This window comes from Gouania willdenowi, chromosome 19 (genome assembly GCF_900634775.1).
Source record: "Gouania willdenowi chromosome 19, fGouWil2.1, whole genome shotgun sequence".
NCBI lineage: Eukaryota > Metazoa > Chordata > Actinopteri > Blenniiformes > Gobiesocidae > Gouania > Gouania willdenowi.
Window position 1 is genome coordinate 3,660,100 of NC_041062.1, and position 26,023 is coordinate 3,686,122.

The following is a 26,023-nucleotide window of genomic DNA, read 5'->3' on the forward strand; positions in this document are numbered from 1 at the left end:
AGGAAGTCGAAGCCTATTGGCTGGGCGGACTCGGCGATTGTTTTTTTTTTTTTTGTATAGGGGTCTATAGGATTTTTCAATCAAAGAAAAAAGTGTTCAAATGCAAAATATATAACTAATATAATATAACTTTTTTTTTAAAAATATATATCTATTTTTCTTTTTTTACAAATCTACTTCTATAGAGAGCCATATGTGGCCCCGGGCCACTGTACAGCGTTAAACAGAAGAGGCAGGCGCTAGGACCCAGCGTGCCTGCGCTCTACATGCAGCAGCAGAGGACCAGAGATCTGCAGCTCTCAGAATGAACAGATCTAAATGATGCTGTCTGCAAAAAGGGATTAAACACAACACTCTGTCATCAGCTACCTCCGAGCCTCCGCACTGCACATTTATTCCACGCAAACATGCGTTTTTTTGACAAACGTGCTTCTCACGGTAGGTTGCGTGTGCGCTGCTGACATCGTGCTCACTTTCTCCTTTGCACTGAAGCAGCAGCAGGAGGAAGAGGAGGAAGAGGAGGATCATCGCAGCGGATGCGCGCAGGGCCTTTAATGCGATCTGTTGTTTTTGTGTCTCCATCTGCTGACACCGGATCCTCCAGGATCGGCTCCGCGGGGTTGAGAAAAAAAAAAAAACGGAGACATGCCGACGCTGAGCATCCGCTGATCCACCATGATGAAGACTGAACCCACATCCAAGAGCACCGGCTCCGGCTCTACCCTCCGGAGCCCATCCCCGCACAGGAACGCGTACGAGGCGGGGATGCAGGCCCTGAAACCCGTCAGAGACAATGCGGAGAACGGGGACCTGATGATGCAGGATGGGCCCCGGGGCCGCAGGTACGGCTCCAACGTGCACCGCATCAAGAACATGTTCCAGCAGATGCAGAGCACGGCCCCCGGTGATGCTGAGGGGGAGCCGGACGGGCTGCGGACCGGCACCGGGGACAAGTCCGTGCGTCTGACCCTGCCCAGAGCCGGGAGCCTCAACGAGAACGTGGACCACAGCGCGTTGCTGAAGCTCGGTTCCACCGTGTCCGAACGAGTCAGCAAGTTCGACCCCAAGGCGGAGAACGGGCACCAGCGGGCGTCCTCTCCCAGCTACTCCAAACTGCAGGAGACCCGGCGCATCTTCGAGGAGAAGCAGCAGCAGGAGAAGCTTTGCTCCACCAAAGTCCTGCTGAAGACCGACAGACAGGCCTCGGGCTTCCAGGAGGGCAGGCTGGACGTGGTGTCCCGGTTCAACGGCAGCACCGAGTCCCTGGACAGCCTGGACACCAGCGAGGCGGTGTCCCCCACGGTGAGCCAGCTCAGCGCAGTGTTCGAAAGGGCGGCCGAGCTCAGGAACAACCTCCACCGCCTCTCCTCCACCCCCCCACTGCCCTCCAGGGGCGTCAGCACCAAGGTGGGGGTGCTGAACTCCAAGATCATCACCAAGAGGGTCAGTGCCTTGGCATCTAACAACCAAGAAGAGGAGGTGACCCCTAGGGGAAGGGCCACTCCTCCATCTGAGGGCATCAACGGGGGCCAAAGTTCTTCCCCAAACATTAAAGTTTCCACAAGAGAACCAAAGGAACTAAAGGGAAAGACTGTTTCAGATGCAGGCGTGGAGGCCAGATCTGAGCTGGAGCATCCATCCACCCACGATGAGCTCCACACCAGCATGGAGAATGGAGAACCAGCAGGAGACAAGGAGCCGTGCCCAAAGAGGGGGGGCGCGGACCAGGACGAGGACGACAGGACTGTGGATATCAGCACCTACAGCGCAGTGGGAGAGGACTTTGGGGGAAGCCACAAGGATGAAGAAGAGGAGGAGGTGGAAGATGAGGAGGAGGAGGAGGATGATGAGCGCTATGAGCCCGAGTCCAGCTGCGTGGAGATACCTGGACTCTGTGTGGAGGAGGAGCCCCCCCCCTCCAGGAAGATCCGCTTCAGCACTGAGCCCATCAAGGTGAGAGGGAATCAAAGTTGGAACAAATCACATCACGCAATGTGATTTCATATTCTGGCATTTTTGAGTTTGTATGTTCTCCTCAAGCGTGGGGGGTGGGTGGGGGTGGGGTTTCAACTTTTTTGTAACGCTTTACTTGAAGTTTTACACATAAGGCTGAGATTAAGTTGTCAATATTATCACATTATACTCATCATTAGCATGAATAAGGTGTCATCAAGGTTGTCATTAAGAGTCATTTGTTACCCTAACCCAGACATGGGCAACTGGTGGCCCCTGGGGGGCCGGTCTAGTTTTGTGGGGCCCCGAAAATAAATCTGCAAAAATTGTAATACGAGAAGTTGGAAAAAATAGCACAATGGAGTACAGAAAAAAAATCCTTAAATACACAAAATGACAACAAAGACGGACACAACATCCACTTAAACAAACAAAATGACCACAAAAACGCACAAAAACAACACATTACAAGAAAGCTCCAAAGACACACAAACTGTCATCAACAGCAACAACACAAATACAGAAAGTGACCCCAAAAACGCACAAATCGACAACATAAATGCAGAAAAAGACAGACAAATACACAAAATTACAAGAAGAACAGCCCCCGTATGAATGCGTTAATGCTCAGCAGATCAGTTGTTATTCTAAATAGTGACACAAAGGTTGATAATGTGGCTCTCGGACCAGATACAATCACATTTTTGTGGCCCCCAGTGTGATAATGTTGCCCTTCCCTGCCCTAACTCTTCGTTACCCTAAACCACACGTGTCAAACTCAAGGCCCGGGAGCCAAATACGGCTCTTTAGAGCATTAAATGTGGCCCACAGGGGAAAGTAAAAATGACAGAGAAAACATAAATCATTGTGTAAATTACAAACTAATTCAGTTGTAGATATTTCAGTCCCTCTAAATACAAAAATTCCCTAAAATTCCACAATATTTTTGGGGGCTTTCACTTTTCTTATTGTTTTTGTCACATGAATTTAGATTTATATTGTATAAAAAAAATATATCAATATGAGTTTTGGTCTGTATCGCCCAGTAATAGAGGAAACACTTTATTATATTGAAATTGAGTCAATATTTGACTGTTTTTACTTTGAAATGGAAACAAAAATGAATCCCCTGAAGAAAACAAACATATGAAAACAAAAGTTAGCCTTAAAATGAATGAATGGATTCTCACTGGAGTGTCAGAGTTCTTCCGTCTGCTCGTTTTGTAAAGAGTTTCCATGTTCTCCTTGATCATGTGACATTTCTTCTGGTGTTTTAACACCTTCTTCCCTAAAAAAAGGACAAAGTGAGCCCCTCCTTTGCCCTCCACGCAGGGCTTTGCTGCTCTTGACCTTCGTGCTTATCTTCTGTTTCCGTCAGCTTTTTTCTCACCAACCACCCGTGCGTCGTCCAGCCACACTGATGCTGACATATTGACTTCACCCCGTGTGTGCACTGTAGTGTGTAGCCTCCCTCCACATTCCTGCTGTGCAGTTGACTCAGGGCCCCCAAAAGGCCTCTGTCTAGATCAGACATGGGCAAAACCACAGCAAGAATACAGTAAAATATACAAAAAAATGACAACAGTACAGAAAAATACACTATAAGACAATAAAAACACAGAAAATACTACAAAAGACACAAAACTACTACAAAAAACTTAACAAAAAAGACAACAGAAACACACAAAATGACTCAAAAAACATACAGAATTACAGAAAATGACAACAAAAGTAAACAAAAATACAAAAAAAACCTCAACAACAGAAATACAAAAAAATGACAAAAAACTCCCCTAAAAGACAACACAAATTAACAATTTGACTCCAAAAGACTTAGATTTAACAGGAAAATTACATAAAAGGAAGGAAATAAATAAATTACAGAAAATACACTAAAGACAAAAGAAAAAAAAAAAAACTACAGTAAATACTACAAAAATCCAAACCAAAATACATAAAAAAACTCCAAGTAACACCAAACAACAACAAAAGTACACAAAATTATAAAAAAAAAAAACATACAGAATTACAGAAAATGAAAACAAAAGTAAACAAAATGACAAGAAAAATACAAAAATAACTTTGCAAACTCACAGTACTACGAGCAAACAAAAATACAACACAAATACACAATATGACTCCAAAAGACATCCATTTTACAGGGAAAATACACAAAAGGACAATAGAAATGCACATAATAAACAAACACACATAATGACAGAAAAACACACAAAATTACTCTAAAAACTCTTGGTTTTTTCCTATATTAATGCTCAGATTGGTCATTATTCTAAATTAAAGTACATATTGTGGCCCTTCACTCAATCAAACATGTTTTTGTGGCCCCTGTTGTGATAGAGGTTGCCCACCTCTGGTCGAGATGCATGTGCTACACAGCGAGGATGATAATGGCACATAATCGGTCAGTGATGGGATAAAATAAGAACAGCTGGGATAGTTAAATCAAGAAATAGAGAAAATTGAATAAAGGAAGAGTTGGCGTTTGAAGGGAGGCCAAAGGAAGTGTGACACAGCTGTGAGATGATAGAGCAGCTCAGACACGGAGGAGGAGGAAGATTTCATCTCAAGTGTCTCTCTGCGTCTGGGGTTTGTGTACTGAGCGTCAGATTCTCCTCAGCTCAGTCTCGCTGCTAATGCTGCGCTGTGCCTCGAGCTCTGGGACGTGCACGTTGGCTGCCACAGAAAGATCCTGTTGTTTATCACAGCCAGTCACAGCTGAAGCTGTCCCTGCACCACCACTCTCAGTGCTGTATGCTAGCTATGCTATGCTAACAATGCTGCTATATGCTATAATGTGTGCGCTATGAAATTATTTAGCTAAAAAAAAAAGCGTCAATAGCTGTGTTTCCATTACCCTTGGAAATGCGTAAAATATAAATGGCGCAATCAAAAATGGGAATGGAAACACCCAAATTTAAAAAAAAAAAAAAAACACTCAAATATCGCAAAAAAGTTTTTACGCTTTCATGAGAACGTTTCGATGTTGAAATGTGTCGCAAAAGCACTATGGAAACACTTTTTCCGCAAATGCACATCACATGACATGACGTACCTAGTCACATGACCACTTCTCTCCCACGTGGTACGTGTAGACAGAAGACCGAAACATTTCTTAGCTTTATACTTAAACAATTATTACTGCCACTTTAGACGTGAAAGAACAAAGGAATACAAAGTGTTATAAGGAGGTTTGGAGCATCCGCCGGTGGCTTCGTAACACGTACTTCCTGCAACACACAGCCTTGTTGTCCATAGTGATAATAATCACAATAATATTCATAAGAAAATGTGGAGAAAATAACTACTAAAACCAGAATGTAAACACTGCACCAGAATCAACAACTTGATGTTACATCTGGCCGAACACGACTGCTCCCTGTGAATTGTATTTAAAGGTATAAAATTGTTAGGCTCCTGCAACACTGATCAAGATAAGCATGTATAGAAAATGTCAGGATCCAGATGTTTGCATATTGAGAGAAATGCATTGTTAAGGCACGGATTATTTCTAAATTTTATGACCACGATACAGATTTTGTGCAGTTTTCGTCACACTTTGATACAAAGGGGAAGTCTTGTCTCTGCGCTGATGTAAAGTTGTATCTGATCTGTTGTGATGAAAAAAAGCAGAATGTGCTCGTGACCCTGCGGGTGTCACTGCAGAATGACCCCCCGCTGGGCTCGTTCACACTGTATCACTGTGGCCTTTGTTATGGAGATTGATGCCAGGATGGATGTGAGTAAAAGGATGGGGGGGGTTGAGGTCAACTGGAGGGACGTTATTATGCAGCTTAAATGTCATGCCACTGTGCAGCATGATGTGGCAGCACACTACTGTCAGTCTCTCAACACAACAGGAAGTGCTCATTTTTAGTGCATACTTCCCCTCAGAGCAGGGGTGGGCTGGCAATCTGGCATACTGGGCATTGTCCTGGTGGGCCGTCGACCCAAAGTGGGCCTGTCCAGTCCGCTACATTTTTTTTTTCTGACGACTGTGGGGAGGCAGACATGGTAATAGAAATAGATGGGCAAAAATGGTTCAAAAGTGGTAATAAAAGAGTGAAAAGTGACTAAAATGGGCCAAAAGCAGTCAAGAGTGGCCAAAAAATTGGCAAATTGGTGAAACTGGTGGTTTGTAATGGCAAAAGGGTAGCTTAAATGGGCAAAATGTGGCAAACAATAATGAAAAAGGGCAAGAATATGGAACAAAAAGTGGCAAAATATAGGAAAAAAAGGAAACAAGTGGTATTTATTGGGCAAAAGTTAGTTTATTTGGATGAAGTGGCCAAAAAAATAAAAGAAACACAATGAGCACAATATGCACAACTATAATATCACATCTCACTTTCACTTTAAAACACTCAACTCTCCCTCACCCCTTCCATTCTCCTTCCCTGATTCCCTCTTCCCTGTTCCCTTCCCCCTCACCTGTAGGTGTAACACTGCTCTCTCTTTTTTTATCCTCCCTTTAATAAAGTGTTTTTTACTCTTCCTTAGAGAGGGCTGGTCATGGTCACAATTTTGCAATAAAATAAATTCATTTATTTAACTGCGATAACAAAACATGCATTGCTGTCTTTGAAAGATTGCTCTTCTTGTAGTGTTGACCTTCAGCAGCATGTGCTGACAAAGGAGAAAAAAATGAAAGAAAGGACAAACATTTGATAAAAGTGGCAAAAAAAGAACTTGCAGAAATGGACAAAAATAGGAAAAAATTGATATTTATTGGCACGAGGTTGCCAAAGTGTCGTAACTTTTTGAAAAGTGGCAAAAATGGGACAAAGGAAGTTGTAAAATGGCCAAAGGAAATATGTGAAAAGGGTTAAAAATGTTTTTATATCCCCTTTTAAGGTTTTCAGAGGTAATATAATGAAAATGAAGACATAAAGAGCAACATATTGAGCATCACTGATGTAATAACAGCTTCTACATGGTGTCTCTGATAATATAGTGGACTGGTCTGGACACAAAATGCCAGGGCTGAAGTTTTGTCCCAGTCCACCACTGCCTCGGAGCCACATTCTGGCTCCTAGCCACAGTCGGGTCTCTGGATCTCCGTGTTTTACGTTCTTTCTGGAAGAGGCAAAAAATAGCAGCTCAGCTTCAGGGTGGAGTTCACACTCGTCTCTTTGTTTGCCTCTCCTCTCCCTCTCTCTTCTCCATTCCACTCTTTGTTGTTCGTCTGCTGCTGGCTGTATAAATAGCATCCATCATCATCATCATCCCAGCGTTGCCTCGCCGTCCATCGCAGGCCTCTCATGTCATATTTATCAGTTTTGCTTGTTTGTTTTGCTTCTATCTGTTTCACTCAAGAGTATGAATAGTATAGGTCCTGATGTGATTTTTTAATAATTTAACCCACAGCTTTAAAAAAAATAATAAATTAGGAGGATCCTCTGCACTGGATTTGTTCTGTGTTTCTTTCAAAGTAGAAATAATCACATGTGTTTTTCGTACTTCACAGTCATCTTGCTCACTCATCACCTAGCCCACACTGCTCCACCAGCACCTCACACACACGCACGCACGCACGCACACACACGCACGCACACACACACACACACACACACACACACACACACACACACACACACACACACACACACACACACACACACACACACACACACACCCGCCCTCTCATGTGGGTTTGCGCTGCCTACTCAGAGCTGCAATCCTTCCAGCTTGCTCCGAGGACACCTATAATTTTCTTTCACACTTGATTGTTGACTGCTGTGCTTATGCTGCTTCTGAACGAACCCCTGTAACCCGCTGTGTTGCGATCCTGCTACGGGTGCAAAGTTAAGGCAGCGTTCACGGGGATAACACCCAGTTTGCATCCGCAACGCACTTTTGGAACTGCTCCACCTTGGTGAAAGAAAAATTTACTTTATTGTATTTGAAGTATATTAAAAATGTACTTACATAAAATAACATCACACTTTCACGGAAACACTTTTTACTAAAATATACTGTAAATTAAATGTGTACTTGTTTGTAGTTCAATTTTACACATATTCATTTCAGAAGTACACATTTTAATATCAATACTCTGATATTAGGTCTGAACGTAATTTAAGGTTACATTTGAGTCTAATTGTGAAGTTATCTTGTACCTTATTTATTTGTCAAATTCATTTGGAAAGTGTCCAATAGTATTACTGCAAACAAGCATTCCAATTAGGGATGTAACGATTCACTCAACTCCCGATACGATTCGATTCACGATACTGGGTTCGCGATACGATTCTCTCATGATTTACTTAACAAAATGGGACTGTAGACAAATGATGACTGAAAAGTATTCCTTTATTTTTTTTGGGGAAAAAAAAAAAAACTATAAAAAAGTGTACTGTTTTCCCTTTATTTTTCATTGGAGGAAGAATCCCTTGATAAACTATTCAAAACAATGCAATTTAACTAAAAATAAATCTTTAATGAAATAAATAAAGGAATAATACAAATCAAGAAGAAGCCTATTAATTTAAATTCTGGTTCTATAGTAAACAATGCAAAACTGCATAATAGTTCTTTTTCTTTTTAAAAGTGTAACTGAAATTGTATTTTGTGCCTTAACAATTGGACTTAAAAAAAAGAAAACAGTCATTGCACAGTATTTGCGTCAGATATTTGTTTGGACCAGCAGAGGGCGCTGGTAACCCAGTGGTCGGTTGGCATGCAGATATCTTGCTGTGACTTTTACAGATATTCACGTAATATTACAGATATTCTTTCGGTGCTAAAGGGGTAAGGAATCATTTATGAACATGTGTAAGAGTAGAAGGCGGCCAGAAAGAAAGTATCAGCAGATTCCGCCCACCTCCAACACTAGCGCCCTCTGCTGGTTAAAAAAAGGTACTGCGATTCAATTTTCACAGTATCAATGTGAACCGTGATACCTATGAATCGATTTTTAACTGTCTTACGATTAATCGTTACATCCCTAATTCCAACCCATTTATTATTTTACAAATTTAGAATAAATTAGTATATTTAAAGTCATATACTTAAAGCATACTAAATACACTTTAAGTTGTTCCATATTAGAACGTAAAAATACACTAATTACGTTTCCAGTTGAACTTTTTTTTATATAATTTAATTACAATTAAAATGTCTTTAGTACAAAATAGCATGCTTTAAGTTAACTTTAATCATAGACACACTTGAAGTACAGTATATTGAGGATTAGTGTGGCTTCAAGTACACAAAAGTGCAACATTTTATTACACTTACGTTTAATTAGTTACAGAGCTGCTGCTTTTTGACGCTGTAACTCAAACCGTATCGTGTGGATTTGATTTTTAGCACCAAAATTCATTCAATTGAACACCAGCGAATCCTATAGAATGCTTTAGGATTAGTTTGTAAAAAAAAAAAGGCTGTTTAGATGTTTCTCCTGAAATGTGGAGCAATTCTGTTGCGTTTCTTGTCTAACGTTTTAGGTTGATCAGGAAAACATTTCTAGGTTAAATTTGTTGATGCAAAATGCCACACAGGCACATTTATTAACAAACAGCTGCACAGCGGGTTCCACTTTGGTCTTTTTTTTTTCTTTCTAAAAGACAGCACGTGTGACTGAGGTCTCTAGTGTGGCTTGTTTGGAGGAAGGTCTGCCTTAGAACGCACTAAGAAATCCATCTAACTGTGATTTTCACGATGTTCTGGGAAGTAGTGAAAGTAGATACTCCTAAAATGAGCAATTTAATACAAAATAAGCTATAAAAATAGATATATAAGCTATAAATGTATATATCGGTATAGGCGATATTGTAATTTGCCATAGCGCTAAAATAGAAAACTCGATATATCTTGAATCTCGATATATTGCCCACCCTTACAATGTAGTTATCACACTGTGGCCTTGTGGGTAATGTTTTTAAAATATGGGAAATACAAAGCCAAAACAGAGATGTTTACATATTGATAAAAAGAAGAGATGTTGTGTCCCACCGATTATTGCCATATGAGCGATTATTGAACGATTATAGTCCGGTTATTGACCGATACATTGGATATCTGCTTTTGAAAACCCTTAATATCAGTATCAGCCCCAAAAATCCCATATGTATTGTTTTCTAATGTGTAAATAATGTGTTAATAGAGAGCAATTGGCTCAGTTTAGGTGAGGAAAGATTTAAAATGTGTCATATTGCTGTTTTGGAAGGTTTTGTCTTTTGAGTTCACGTTCAACCAACCTTTTACGGGAAAAACAGTGAATAAATGTGTGGCATTCTGTGTCATATTCCCATTTCTGTCGGTTAGATTAAAAAGTAAGTACATTATAAAAATCACATTTACGTTTTAGGAGGTGTTCGATCAGTCTGAGTAGGCGGGGCCTGGATGAGGCTGTTTTTCTCTGAGAAATCTACTTTGAAAGACTTGAAGGTTACAGCTGGACGTGATCTTACCTTTATCTTTAACTCTATTTTATCTGTTATTATAAGAATATCAGTCAGAGCTGGCTTTCTATTCTGTCTGTGTGCTTGCTGAGCCACAGCACACAGTATTACCCACAATGCATTATACTCAGAGCATGAAAGAAGTGTGAGAGCAGACGGATTACCTACTCGGTCATGGTGCCCTGCAGTGGGTGGGTGGGCTGCAAAGCTTTTACAGCATGTGCCCACTTGTCCGAGGCTTCTTACGTAACGTCTCGCTCCCCAAAGCCAGAGTGGCGTTTTACACAGCCTGAAGTCTCCATGTCAGAGAACTGAGTGGCATGTTTGGAGATTCACTCGACATTAGTAGCTGGTGTTTGTTGCCACAGTTGTTCAATGACAGTTGTTACATTTTTTTGTTGATGTTTGATGTGTATTTTCTTTCTAAATGTGTCTAATCTGGTCTGGGGGGCTGTGTTGTTGTTTCAACACCCCAGACTGATGATGATGTGTGGCTACGGTTATTAAAAGGCATTTTGCAGAACTGGGAAATGAAAGGTCCATTATTATCAGGAGGTGTGGGAGTTAATGAGACATTTCAAAGTAAAAGACCAGTGGAGGAAACTGGATGGTAGCTTTTCTGATTACCCGTAGTGATTATGCTTTAAAAATAGACTAAAAAATCTGCACATTTGTTTTAAAAAAAGGGATAATAATAATAATAATAATAATAATAATAATAATAATAATAATAATAATAATAATAATAATAGCATAGCATTCCCGAAAATATTGCACTACATATAGTATTGATCTTCAACATTAAGTGCAGAGAAGGTGAAAAAAAAAATTTAATTAAATAAATTAAACAAAAAATATAAATAAATGTCCTGCATGGATGCTGTTTGACTCCTGGATGCTCTGCAAACACTGTGATATTATAGAAAATATTTTTATTGCAGATGTAATTTACCGCTGGTTCTGTTGAAAATTAAAATAAAAAAGGTAATAAAAATGGGGAAAAGTCATAAAGCACAAAATAACAATCCAAATTGTATTAATACAGTGGTGTGTAAACAGTGACACGGTTGTATCACATGACTCACACTGTGACCCTGTTGCCATGGTGGCGTGTCTCGTCTGAGGTCACCGAAACACCACTGCTGACAGACAGAGCTTTGGCATCATTTACCGTTGCCACGGCAACTTCATCAAATCCCACACGATTGCGGCCAACGTCTGCGGGAGGCACATCTGGAATCTAGATCAATCGCCCAATTCTGAACCAATAACACACCACAGTAGTACCGCCCTAGAAGAAAATCCACTTCTGAAAGGGAAAGTAACTATTTCCAGAGGAAGTAATCGTATTTTGTAATATTAGTGGATGCCATTGTGACCTTTTTCTGCATCAATAACTATGTATCGTTGTTGATTTAACATTTTATTTTTATGTTGCTGAAGTGCGCCACAAGCACACGCTGAAATCACGTAGTGCGAGATTTTGCGCGCGTTGTTATATACGTGAGTTTGTCCCAGTATATCTAGGTGAGGGTTTAGTCCCTGTTGTATTGTTATTTCCATTTCAGGAGGTAAAATCTGTCATATCGGAAGATTTGGCACAAAATTTGACATTTCCATCTCTTTGGCCACACAATTACGGAGAAAATGTGCGTTTTTATTGCGTGACATTGTCCCAAAACATACATATGAGGTTACATTCTATGTCAAATTGCAATTTCTGCTTAATTTTGTACAGAAAATAATGTATTGTATTGAATAAGAAGATTACCATATCCATTTCAGGAAGTGGATTTGGTAATTTCCGTCAGTTTGAAAATCAGAGGCCAGGCTAAACGTTGAGTTTTTTATGAATTACATAAGTCTCGAACATTGTGCACAAGACCCTAGTTCAGTCCATGATGTTCCCTGTCATGACGAGGGGGTGTGGCCCACAGTTTGAGAACCCCTGGATTATCCTAACACGTTTGTTTGGTTCTACCTTAAGAAGGCAGTGAGGGAAAACTGGCGAAACGGCGTTCCCTAAAGAATGCAGAGAGAGTGGAAGACACATCATTTCTGCTGTGAACAACCTCCACACATCAGGGGTGGGTTCCAAATTTAGATCTGTCTAGGAAATGAAGAGGACAAGCAGCACAGCGGTGGATGAGTCGCTTTGGGGGCAGGAGTTGTGAAGCGTTGACTTGTTACGCACTCACGTCATTGTTGCTGCATTTGACTTCAGTGACCTGATCGTTTCGTCTTCTCGATGACATCACAAAGGCCTAACTGTTGCTGTAAAATACCCTTCATTGTCATACGTGTGTGCTCTGCTAACTGCTAACACACTCTGCTAGCTGCTGTCAGGGTTGGGGTCTATTACATTTTTCAGTTACAATTATGTCTCCAATTTTCCATGTTCAATTATAGCTTGATTATGATTTTTAAAGCTGCAGTATGTAGAATCGTGAGACACTCCACGCTCCCCCCCTCCCCTCCTGAACTAAACTCACCGTTCTTCTTGTGAACGCTCGCGTACACACGCACACTTTCTCAATAGAGACTAGGAACAAATGTAGTGACTTCTGGTGTTATTGTATTTATGATGTTTTAGAGACATGAAAGCACGCTGCTGTGAGGACAGTAAGAGGCTCACAGCTGCTCCTCTGCTGTTCTCTCTACCTTAGATGATGTTTCTTTTAGGTTCTCAAGCTATTTATCCCGTCTGTTATCACTCTTTCTCTCTCTCTAACTCGGGATGTGGGGCAGACTGTGCACGGACTGAAAGCGGATCGCGCACAGTCCGCCGCACACACCGAGTCAGAGGAACCTCCGCGGAGTCTGTTCTTCATTTTTGACCAAATTACGCCAAAATAACTTACACACTGCAGCTTTAAATGAGCTGTAAAATACACAAAAAAATATTATCTATCATGTAATTTGTTTCTCATCTCTTGGATACCTTGTTAGGCTTCCTGATCAATGAAAATATTGGTATTCATATATTTAGCGTGGGTGCATTTTTTCTGTCAGTATACCCCTAGATTTTTATTATTTTTTACGATAAATTGATATTCAAGAGAACTGATAGGTAGTGGGAAAAGTGGATATGAAATATAATTTATTGATTGTTAACTAAGTATGTGTAAGTCATAAAACTGTAACATGGTTCCAAAAGTTTGCATTTAATTAAATCGTAAATTTATAGAATTTCCAAAGTCAATTACAATTACAAAGTCAATTATCTGAACTAAATTACAGCAGCAACAGATCTTTTTCAGTAACAATTATGATTGCGTCATAATTGTAATTCATTATCAATTACGCAATTACAATTATGATTGACCCCAACCCTAGCTGCTGTAGCTATAGCTATAGCTGCCCACTGATCGTTTTGTAGGACGTCCCAGGCTGCTGGCAGCAGAGGGAGGGAGGAAGGGACTTTCCTGACCATCTGTCTGTGCCTCTGACCTACTATCCACCACAACTGGAACAGCATCCATCTCCGGCCCCGCCCGCCCACCACCCGCCCCCACCCTTTTGCCCCACTGCCTTTAATCCCGATGTTTGTCTTCCAAAGATAACCAGCTCACCGTTGGAGGAGTTCAACTACAGACCTTACATAAGGCTGAGCTTTCACTGGCCTCATGCTGCGTCTGTGTGGGAAGAAAAAAAGCAAAGCTCCTCCAAACTTATGCACACAAGTGTCTTTTCTGTGTCTTTTCTGTTGACACGAAACGTTACAGAGTCTCCACGTTTGTGTAAAATGAGGGCACGGCGAGTTAGCTCTGGCTTCACCATCGTTCAAGGGTGCCACAGTGGGCGGGCAGGCTTTTTTTTTGCTGTTTTATGTTGTGTTACTTAGGATGCAAACCATGCTTGTGTGTGTGTGTGTGTGTGTGTGTGTGTGTGTGTGTGTAATCCACATTCTGTTAATCCGTCTAAATACAAAGGTAACCTAAATCAAAATCCATTAGAATTCAATGTGCAGTCAGTTGTCTGCAGTACGGCTTTAGGTTACACGTGCACACAATTATATTTTCATATTTTTCATAGCAAATATTATTACAAAGGCCAGTTGTTGTCATTTGATGACATGTTCTAATATGTGAAATAGAGCTAGGCAATGTAGACCAAAACTAATATCTCGATATTTTTTCCTCAAAATGGCGATATACGATAAAAATCTCTAATTTTAATTCAATAAAGTTAAATTTGCTGATGCAAAAAGCCACACAGGCACATTTATTAACAAACAGTTGCACAAAATGTTCCACTTTTGGCTTTTTCTCCTATAAAGGGACAGCACGTGTGAGTGAGTTCTGTAGTGTGGCTTGTTTAGTGGTCGATCTGGGTTTGGACGCACTTAGCAATCCATCTATCTGTGCTTTTCATGATGTTCTGAGAAGTAATGTAGCAGCGAGTATTTTGATACAAAATAAGCTATGAAAAATATGTATATTGATATAGGCGATCTAGTCATTTTCACCAAAATGGAAAACAGGGAAAAATATCGATATAGCGCACAGCTCTAATTTGGAATGAAATCCTGTTGCAGAACAGAAAGGAAGATGAATGAAAGCGAATTCAAAGCTTAAAAAAGGCTTTTTAAAAAGTCAATGGAAAACAAATGATACTAAATGCATGCATGCATACGTGCAACAGAGGCAGAATCTTTAACTACGTGTAAAAAAATAAAATGCTGGAAGAGAATCTGAGTGAAATCGGATACATTATTGGGAGGTGAGGGGTTTGTTACAGCCGTGATGGGCTTTTTATCTCTCTGATTGCCATGGCAACGGGACATCTACTGTAAAACTGAAGAGCTGCACTGAAGCTTTGAAACGATACTTTTGTTCCACAGATGGACAAACAGGGCAGTGCGTCAGAGGTGCTCGAACACAAAGAGGCGACAGGCACATGAAATGAAGTGTGAACGTGTTACAGCAGAACGAAAAGTTAATCGAATAAAGGACCCGAGGCTCCAGTTTTGAGCAAATGTTGTTCCCTTTAAAAATGGCACTTCTTGTGGATTGTTCTGTGTGTGTCTTTATTAGCATTCTGCTGGTGGCCGTGTGAACTGCCCAGTGGAGAAGGCCTTTAAACAGCGCTCTCTGTCCTCACAACTTTAACAACGCTGATTAATTCCCCTTTCAGTGTCCGACACACATTACCGCTGTGCAGCAATTGCAGACGTTGAGGGAAAATGCTCTCAGCAAAAGTAATCAATGCTTTTGACTCACATCACATTTGTCTTAAAGCTGCAGGTTGTAGAATCCTCTCTCTGCTCCGTTTTGAAACCAAAACCGAAAGTCAACCTCCCATACCAGTGTCTTTGTGAACGCTTTTAGCAACTTTTTTCTCAATAGAGACTAGTGACAAGTGTATGGACGTTATCTTGTGTTTGTGGAGATTTTTCTGATGTCTTACAGTCTCTAACATGAATGCACGTATCACTGTAGTTACTGCCCTGAGCCGCAGCCGCCTTCAGACTGTAAAATGAATTCACCTTGAATTAGCTTCTCTTTTCTTTTCTTTTCTTTACACTCCATTTATCCTCACCCTCCCTCTGAAGGAGGTCTGTGTGTGTGCTGCAGACCCTGCGCAGTCACGGAGGGACCGCGAGGACGCAAAGCGAAAGCGATCCTTTCCTCCTCTGTGTTTGTGACTTTATTCTGTTGCTTCTCCACCTCGATCTGCGGTTTTTTTTTTTTGCCTTATTTGCCGTGCAACTGTTGTTCCTAACACCGTGATGGAGACGTCTGCTGGAACACTTTTACTACCGATGGTCCCTGAACGCGTCTGACTTCAATCGAGCAGCCAATAGAAATGCCCAAAATAGCTCACGTGTTTGTAGAAGGATCTCTGATTGGCTGACATCCAGCGTCACACTCCTGGATTTATAAATGTCATTTTTCAGGCCCAGGAGAAGGAAAAGAGATTCACTCTTCACTTTGGATTACAATATGCTCAAAGATGATTATGGATTTTTGACCAAATGCCAAAAAAAGTTACAAACTGCAGCTTTAATGATGGTGGTCAGTTATTAATGAAGCATGAATCTATGTAATGATGCAAATATGTCAGAGCTGAGATCGCTCTGGCAAGCTTTGTGATGTTCTGTGTGTAAATGCTGGACGGCTGTCAGCATTTGAATTTAACCTAATTTACCAAAATAGCGGCAACCGTGGATCAGTGGGTCGTCCAATAACCGAAAGGTTGGGGGTTTGAACCCTGCTCTGTCCAAGTAACTGCTGTTGTATCCTTGCACAAGGCACTTTACCCACATTGCCTAGTATGAACGTAGTGTGAGTGAAGGACTGATGGTTCACTATGGCAGCCTCGCTTCTGTCAGTCTGCCCCAGGGCAGCTGTGGCGACAATAGTAGCTTACCACCACCGTGTGTGGAGTGTAAGAATAATGCACATCACTGTAAAAAGAACGTTGAGTGTCTATGAAAAAGCGCTATATAAAATCCAATGCATTATTAAATATTATTTATTATTAATTTTAGCGATATTTGGTAAAAATCCCAAATTCATCTGTATAAAATAAAATGTTTGTCAAAATTTACAGTTAGTTTTTAGATAAAATAACACCAATGAATTCAATTCAAAATCAAATAATTTTCAGGCTCTAAGTATAGCTACATTTATGAACTTTAAAACTGCTGTTTTGGCGCCATGCATTAAGTTTAACCTGATTGGTCGGCTATGATGTGATGCATTCGATTGTTGTGTGGTTAATACATTTTTTGTAGTTTCACAATGTCCGTTGATCATTTTACAACAAAAAAATTAAAATTTACTCAGGAATGGTTGGGTGTACAAATGTAACTACTTACTTTGATTCTTTTAAAACATACTTAAGTACAAGTAAAATTACTGATTTAGAAATATACTCAAAAAAGTACAAGTAGAAGAAAAAAGCAACTTAATTACAGTAACGCGAGTACTTGTAAACCATTACTTTCACCTCTGAGGAAGTTCAATTATAATCAGAAAAAGTCTGTTTTTGGACCGTACTAAACACAGTTCACTATTGCCTTTCTCCTCAGGTGTTTGCCACCTATAATAACGAGGACTATGACAGACGCAATGAAGACGTGGATCCCATGGCGGCGTCTGCAGAGTACGAGCTGGAGAAAAGGGTGGAGAGGCTGGACCTGTTCCCCGTGGAGCTGGAGAAAGGTACGTGATCGACGACGCTAAAGTGCTGCTGCTCAATTATTCCAGCATCTGTAGCTGCTCCAGGCCAATCAACCGTGATCTTACTTCACTACAAAACGCTAGAATCTCCCCTGTGGACCTTTCAGGACCTCATTTACCATGTATCATTAAAGATTTTATTTCTAACATTAAAAAGTACGCCAACTTTCTACTTTTCTACAAAACAAACCGGCCAATGGTTTATTTTCCCAAGTGAGCCGCACACCCAGCATTGTTCTGGTGCATGCATCTATGTATAGAAGTCTATATTTAGAATTGTTTAGAGGGCATATTGCATGAGATCATCATTTTAATTGTAAAGAATGCGCTCGTGTGCTAATTGCATTCAGAAAAAAAAGTGAAAAGCTCCAGTTTAAGATCAAATGCTACATTTTGCTTCGTTAATGTTTTCCATGTTAAAACTGATGTCATACTTAATCCTTTCAACCGCACAACAAATAAAAAAGATGGATTGACTTTTCCTGATGTGGAGATTGAACGATTACCCAGAAATATCTGAAAGATTAGTTCAGTCAGGATCACTTTCGTCAAATTGTTTTATTTAGCGTGCAGTCTGAAGCAAAGGGAGTTCCCCCTCACTCTTCCATGAGCTACATGGAGAGGCATAAGCAGAGAGAGCGGTCAGCAGGACCACCTGGAACAGAAGCGCAGATGTTAGAAATTAATATAACTGTTTGGGTTTTGCTCTGCCCTCTCACAGATAGCGACGGCCTGGGTATCAGCATCATTGGGATGGGTGCAGGAGCCGACATGGGTTTGGAGAAACTGGGCATCTTTGTCAAAACGGTGACAGACGGAGGAGCAGCACAGAGGGACGGACGGTACGTTCCAAGCTAACGTGCTAGTGCTATTATGTCACTGGCCCATGTGAAGATTTGTAAACCCGTTTCTCGTCCAGGATCCAGGTGAATGATTTGATCGTGGAGGTGGATGGAACCAGTCTGGTGGGAGTCACGCAAAACTTTGCTGCCTCCGTGCTCAGGAACACGTCAGGAACCGTCAAGTAAGAGTCCCGTCTTCCCGTTTGAGAGTCCTAACAACAAAAACACACAAGACAACTACAAAAATACACAAAATGACACCAAAAAACCCCAAGAAAACTACAAAAATACACAAAATGACACCAAAAAACCCCAAGATAACTACAAAAATACACAAAAAGACACCAAAAACATGCAAGACAACTAAGAAAACACACACGACTACAAAAAATACACAAAATTTGAGAAAAATACACAAAATAACACTAAAGACACACACAACGATTATAAAAGCACAGAAAAATTACAGAAAAACAACACCACTACATTAATACACAAATTTACACCACAGACGCACAAGACAACAAAAACACACAAAAATAACAGACAAATATACACAACAAGATACACAAAATGACACCAACAACAAACAAGACTGCTACAAAAATACACATAAAGACAACCAAAGCACAGAAAATGTCAGGGTAATACACAGAACAACAGAAAAAAGAAGCAAAAATGTACAACCCTACAGAAGAATACACAAAAGAACATCAGAAACATGAACAAAATTACTCAACCAACGCACAAGACGACAATCTGAAATATACAAAAATATAAACCCACACAAAATAAACAAAAATGACCCCGAAAACAATGAATGACTGTTGATATTGTGACTTCCTGATCAGACAATTCCATCACTGTGACTTAAGTTGCTCATCTCGGAGTCTTGCATATGAACAGAGTTGCCAGTTGAAATCCCTTTTCTTTCCCCAAACTGTTGAAAATCCATCTAAACTGCAGCAAAACCTCTGTGTATTTACCATCTTTATTCCCATCTTGTTGTTGGGATTCAACATAAACAAGTCTTCCTCCCTTTTTCGTTTTCCACATGCACTGAGTAGCCACAGCGCCTCACACAGGCTCAGAGAAAATACTACAGCGTGGGGTTTTTTTCTAGTTGTTTTCAGATTTTGTGAAAGTTACCAATGTGAACACAGTGCACGAGCGAACCTGAGCTGACTTCACCACATCCTGCCTCTGTAGATCACATCTCAACCGCGTCACGATTATAAGCCTTATTTTTAGAGCCACAGAAGATAAAAATGGCTCCAAAAACCAGGCGGGAATCAATTTTGTTGGGTTTGCTCATGAGCTACATTCATAATTCAGGCTTTAGTGGTCAGTGTTTGTTAAGATAATTGTCAGCGTTGGTAGGATCATCCATTATGAATGGAGCTTCAAGGGTAGAGCAGCTCAGACCTATTCATATAGAGACAGACAGAACAGGAAGTGCGTGTGTGCACGTTTAATTACCCGTTAGTGGCGCTGAAATGGAAAGGTCTGCTGCAACAGCCCGTCTGTGGTTTACTGGTGATTCACTGGTTTCTCCCTGCTTGCTGTTTACTGTAATTAGATGAAGATTTGTGGGTCTCAATCAGGACTCGGGCGGCTTCTGTAACGTAATGAAAGGAAGCTGCAGCCATTGGTCACTATTGTATATTTGTTTTATTTTGTATTTATTCTATTTATATTACTGGTGATTTCTCTCTTGTTATTCTTTTATTATCTATTTAAGGGCTTAATGGGGAACATGGGGATGCAAAATAATAAATACCAGGTGGTATGTAATGGCTAAAAGTAGCTTAAATGGGCAAAATGTGGCAAATAATAGTGAAAAAGGGCAAAAATGTGGAACAAAGAGGCAAAATGTCGGGAAAAAGGAAACAAGTGGTTTTTATTGAGCAAAAGTTAGCTTATTTTGATAAAAAGTGGCCAAGAAAGTTCAAGAAAGGACAGAAATTGTGTAAAAGTGTCAAAATGGACAAAAAATAGGAAGAAAAGGGTATTTATTGGCAAAAGGAAGCTAAAATCTGAAAAAAAGTGTCAGAAGTTTTTGAAAAGGACAAAGTTGCAAAATGGCCAAAAGAAAGAGGTAAAAAGTGGTTAAAAAGTTTCTCCCTTTTAAGGTTTTCTGGGGAATAAAAAATTAATTTAAGACATAAAGAGCCTCATGTTGAGCATCATTGACTTAATAACAGCTTCTACATGGTGTCCTCTGATTATGTACCTGGTCTGGATAGAAAATGATAAGGAGGAATTTTTGTCCCAGTTCACCCCTGGCGACCCCACATGGGGTCACGGCACTAATGGTTGAAAAACACATTACTAACGGATGCTCATCTGACTCTGAACGCAGGTTCGTGATTGGGCGAGAGAAGCCGGGCGAGCAGAGTGAGGTGGCCCAGCTCATCCAGCAGACCCTGGAGCAGGAGCGCTGGCAGAGGGAGATGATGGAGCAGCGCTACAACCAGTACATGGACGAACAGGAGGTCAGTGGGGACTGGTCACCACCTCATTCCCACATAACACCACCTAGTGCACATGTGTCAAACTCAAGGCCCGGGGGCCAAATCCGGCCCTTTAGAGCAGTGGTTCTCAAAGTTCTTTGGCTAAAGTACCCCTTTTTTCTTTCTTTTGAATCCAAGTTCCCCATTTAACTGACGGGAATATTTTGTTAAGACTCCTGGCACCCCCGTGGCACATACGGCTTAATGGGCCCATTCATATATTGGTACGTGTCAATGATTCAGTACCACCAACTGTCGCAATATTTGACTCACAAATAAATGAGAAAACGACTTTAATGGAAATTGCCAAAAAAATCGGGCCCCTAATCAAATTGTGCGAGGCATAATCATAATCTACGTTGGATTACCTTTGAAATGATATATCACACGACTGTGTTCTCATAAATTTGGAAATTACCAGAAATGATGGGTGGGTCCCCGGAGGAGTAGTCATTTGAAAAGTGGGGCCCCGGGGGCTCTCTGGCACCTCCGTGACACGTATGGGGTAATGGGCTCCATTTCTATATTGGTATGTGCCAATGATTCGGTACCACCAATCGTCGTAATATTTGACTCACAAATAAATGAGAAATCAACCCCAAATCTGTTCACAAATAAAGAAGAACAAAGTGAGTCCAGTAGCCCCGCCTAATAAATATAGATCATAATGATGGAATAAATGAGTGATAACACACATTTATTAACTTTGTAAATAAGTGGAATGGAAGATTTTTTCTGAATAGATTTAATTGTACAGTTTTGATCATTTATGGTCTTCTCTCTCGTAATGCAGAACCAAGACTGATCTGAAAATGGAAGAAAAATCAACACATAACTCACTAAATTGTCCATATCTCAGAAAGTATACATCTGACCAAACTAAAAGTTTACAGTGTGCCTATTGGATATTCACGGAATAATTGGGAAAAATGTCTGAATTTTTTTAGACCAAAGTGTGTGGGATGTCCTGAAAAATAGAAAAATGCCTTTCTCTCATCATTTGTAAAATTTAAAAAATGTGCATCGGTTCGTAATTAATCCAAATCCGATCCGCAACCCTCTCATCGCGATTTCTCCCCCCAAAAAACTGTATGGTTATTATTATGGAAATAGTGTAATTAATCCTTATACCAGGATCAGGTTTAAAATCAGAACTCTCTATACATCACGTGTCAAACTCAAGGCTCAGGGGCCAAATGCGGCCCTTTAGAATAACATCAAATTTGGCCCCCAGGAGACAGTAAAAATGACAGAGAAAACATGAATTATTGTGTAAATTACCAAATAATCCAGTTGTAGTTATCTCAAATTCACCAATTTATAGAAACTGCAATATTTTTAGGGGCTTGCAGTTTTCCTTTGTTTACACCACAGTAATGCAGTCATTTTTAATTGCAAATTGTGGAAAGAACTCAACAGTTTTCCACAAATTTTGCTATTTCACATAAAATAATTAATCTAAATTACACAAAAAATGGTTACAAAATTAAGAATTTTGAAAATGAAGATCCAGCAGGGACAGATGTTAAAAATGATTGAAAATTGTTCTTTTTTCCACCTTAAAATCTGCGGCCCACTTGAGATCAAATTGGTTCATATTTGGCCCCTAAACTAAAATGACTTTGACAACGCTACATTACATATTTTCTTGCAGGGCGGGGATTACGGCACAGATGAAGAGGAGGAAGACGAGGAGGAGGCCAGTCCTCCGTATCCCAGTGCCATCGAGGTGTTTGACTTGGCGGAGAACGAGGACATGTCGCCTCTGGAGACCGACCCGGAGAAACTAGCTCATAAGTACAAAGAGGTGAAGACACACCTAAACATTCATAATAGCTAAAGAAACTACTGGAGTGTTTAAAATATTCTCCTTTTTCCACATCAAAGCTTCAGATAAAGCACGCCGTCACCCAGGCTGAGATACAGCAGCTGAAAAGAAAGGTGAGGCTTCAAATCACAGCCCGTTTCGCTTCAGATTCCGACGCTTTATGTCCTCAGCTGCACCACGCCGAGCAGGAAAAGCAGCGCTGGCGTATGGACAAAGCCCAGCTGGAGCAGACGCTGCAGGAGAACAAGGAGCGCATGGAGAAGCTGGAGGGCTACTGGATGGAGGCTCAGAGCCTGTGCCAGGCGGTGGACGAGCACCTGAAGGAGACGCAGGCTCAGTATCAGGCGCTGGAGCGTAAATACAGCAAAGCCAAGCGCCTGATCAAGGAGTACCAGCAGAAGTAAGGCAGTTTAATCACCAACGTAGTGAGTTTTTATCAAGTTTTACATTAGAACTGAAGATGTGACGATGTCTCCAAACAGGGAGATTGAGTATCTGAAGAAGGAGACTCAGCGATGTGCACAAGTCGGGGCTGAAGCTTCTCTTTTGAAAGAAGAGTCGGGACAACTCCAAGAACAGGTAATGGAGGGGGTAACCTCGGGCTGGGCAATATATCAATATTCAAATATATCGAGCTTTTTGATTTTGGTGATATCGAAAATTATAATATCTTATTTTGTATTAAAACACTCATTTTAGGAGTCACTGCTTTCTTTCCTTCTCAGAACAGCACGAAAAGCACAGTTAGATGTATTAGTGAGTGTGTCCTAACCCAGGTCTACCACTAAATAAGCCACACTACAGAACTCACTCACACGTGCTGTCCCTTAGAGGAGAAAAAGCCAAAAGTGGCACATATTGTGCAGCTGTTTGTTAATAAATGTGCCTGTGTGACTTTTTGTATCAGCAAATTTAACCCAGAATTGAGTGACAACATTGATATTTTCCACTTAACAGAAATAGGGAAATTATTATTAAATATCATTTAAAAAAAATAAAAATAAAAAATAAATAAAGGGAAATTAAAATCCCAATAATTGGTACAATCAAATCACAATTTAATATGTTTAAGATTTCATCAAACAAATATAGAATAAATTGAATTGTTACTGTACTTTTTGGAAACTATCAATAAAACTGGGGAAAGAAATCATGTAATGTGTTATTTATGTAAGATTGTAGTAGATCTTTTCAATGAATACATTTTGGTAGTAAATGTTTTTTTATTTATTTATTTTTTACTTTGGACCCTTTTAATTAACCATATTTTTTTAAAGTATTTCTGTTTTTTTTTTTTTTTTTACAATTTTTATTACACTTTTATAAATAATAGTTTTGCTGCTTTGATTTAACCCCCAAAAACTGAACTTATATAAATAATCACATTTCAGGACATGTAATCACACTTTACAAAACAAAACAAATACAATAAGTGTTATGTTAAGTAATAAATATAATTTTGGCATTTTAGCCATAGCATTAGCCCTGGATGTGGCGAGGTATAGTTTTAAGCTAGCAATATTTCCTCTTGGCTACTATAGACACTTAAATCATAAACTGATAATATTCTTAAAGATTATACCTTTGTGAATTTGTATACATGAATAAATAAATACAGTTTTGAAGTTATAGCCTATTTGGTTGTTTGAAGCAGTGCGTGACGCTAGGTGGTTGTAAGCTAGCACTGCTGAGTCAGCACCGGCAGCTAGCATCCCCTCAAACGTGTTGTTTTGTGTGTTTTCCAGGTTGCTGATCTGGAGTGCAGAGTGGAGGAGCTGAAATCTGAACCTTTATAAAAAATAAAAACAAAACCTCGCTGTCCACCTGTATCACCCTCACCTGATAATGGGAATGTTTGTGGAACCAAGACAAGCTCTGGGGTCTTTTTACTCCGACGTGGGCTCAGTTTGTGTGTCTTAGGGCTTTGTATTTCGTTAACTTTCCAGGGAACGTGTAAATGTACCATTCCTTTTTCTACTTTTCAGTATTCAATTCCTTATTTTGTGTGTTTTTGTTGCTTTTATTTGCCAAAAATTCCAAACCCTTTCTGTTCTTTTGCCTGATTTGTGACCTTTCTTTAATTTTTTTTTTTTCTTTGTACAGATGTGATACCGTGTGGTTTAACAATCAGTTTGATTTGTAAAAAAAAAAAAAAAAAAAAATTCTGATGTGTATAACATAATATAAACTAACGGAAGTGGAGGTTACGTGTATATTTTGATGGACGTGTGTACATTGGATGAAGATCGATTGACAATGGTGCTTTTACCGGAACGTTTGGTAGTATTGAACAATTACGGGACGAGTTTGAGTTGAAACTGTAATGTTAACCCAACCTTCCTTGGAATCTAATGAAATAACCAAGAACCACCCGCTGCCTACCTTTCAGAAGTGTTTGTGTATTTATTTTTACACGAGACTCTTTAGGAGTAACCTTTCCTCATGTCTTTATGGAAGGATCATTGGAATGGAAACAAGCCTCCACAGCTGCAGTGCCACAAACTACGACGGATCAATGTTCCCCCACCCCACCCCACCCCCTTGTTGTGAGGAACTTGTATGGTTCCTATTATGTGGGACTGGCGATGGGAAAGCCCTTAATAAATGTGACGTGAGCGGAGCCTTTTACCAGCCACAAAGAAGCTCGTCTCCAACCAGCAGCTGCACTCGACACCTAAAACACTGCCCAGTTTCTACCTGTTTCAATTTACGCACAGCTCGAAAAAGAAACAATTGTTCATGTTTGTGTCATACCAGTAAGTCATTATGGTTTGGGTCATTTTTACTTAATATTTATGATATAGTTAAGGTGTAAACATGAGCCTTTAAACAAAGTTAAAAAGGTTACCAATAGCCAGTTTGATTAACAGTGTTATGTAAAATGGTAGTGAATGTGGAGGACGGGGAAAATGAAAATTTTAATCATGAATTGATGGAGAAAAAAAAAACAGGCATGGGTATGATATTTTCATATTAATTAAGGCTTGTACAGTGCACATGCTTTGCATTGTATGTTTTGTGGAATAAATGGTCATCAGTGGTTGTTGCATCTATTTTCTTTTTTTATGTATTTTTTCTTTTAGAAATGGACGCAAGTCTGGTCCCGGAGAGCCGCTGTTCTGCATGTTTGTAGATCAGATCAAAGTAACTGGTGGTACAATTTTGTGCAACCCTCAAAATTGTGATTTAAAAAGTTAGAAGGAATATGAAGCCCAACATAATATACAAAAAACCTAAAAAAAACACAAAACAACCACCAACAACCTATAGATAAAAA

At 40.1% G+C, this 26,023-nt stretch overlaps 1 protein-coding gene across 1 annotated transcript; it reads left to right on the forward strand.

Annotated features, from left to right (window-relative positions):
* The first annotated feature begins 675 nt into the window (after window positions 1-675).
* LOC114481936 (neurabin-2-like) lies at window positions 676-25,787 on the forward strand. Its single transcript, XM_028477012.1, has 10 exons — window positions 676-1,953; window positions 17,413-17,545; window positions 18,285-18,405; window positions 18,483-18,587; window positions 20,768-20,900; window positions 22,573-22,725; window positions 22,806-22,859; window positions 22,917-23,146; window positions 23,229-23,325; window positions 24,492-25,787. Exons 1-10 carry the CDS (start codon window positions 676-678, stop codon window positions 24,540-24,542), a joined length of 2,355 nt encoding a protein of 784 aa, XP_028332813.1. The 3' UTR covers window positions 24,543-25,787.
* Window positions 25,788-26,023: the final 236 nt, after the last annotated feature.

What these genes read in the sequence shown, in the direction of transcription:
- LOC114481936 (XM_028477012.1), top strand. Translation starts at nt 676, where the DNA reads ATGATGAAGACTGAACCCACATCCAAGAGCACCGGCTCCGGCTCTACC. An exon ending in TCAGCACTGAGCCCATCAAG is followed by an intron (nt 1,954 to 17,412) that starts GTGAGAGGGAAT and finishes CTTTCTCCTCAG; the next exon opens with GTGTTTGCCACCTATAATAA. An exon ending in AACACGTCAGGAACCGTCAA is followed by an intron (nt 18,588 to 20,767) that starts GTAAGAGTCCCG and finishes CTCTGAACGCAG; the next exon opens with GTTCGTGATTGGGCGAGAGA.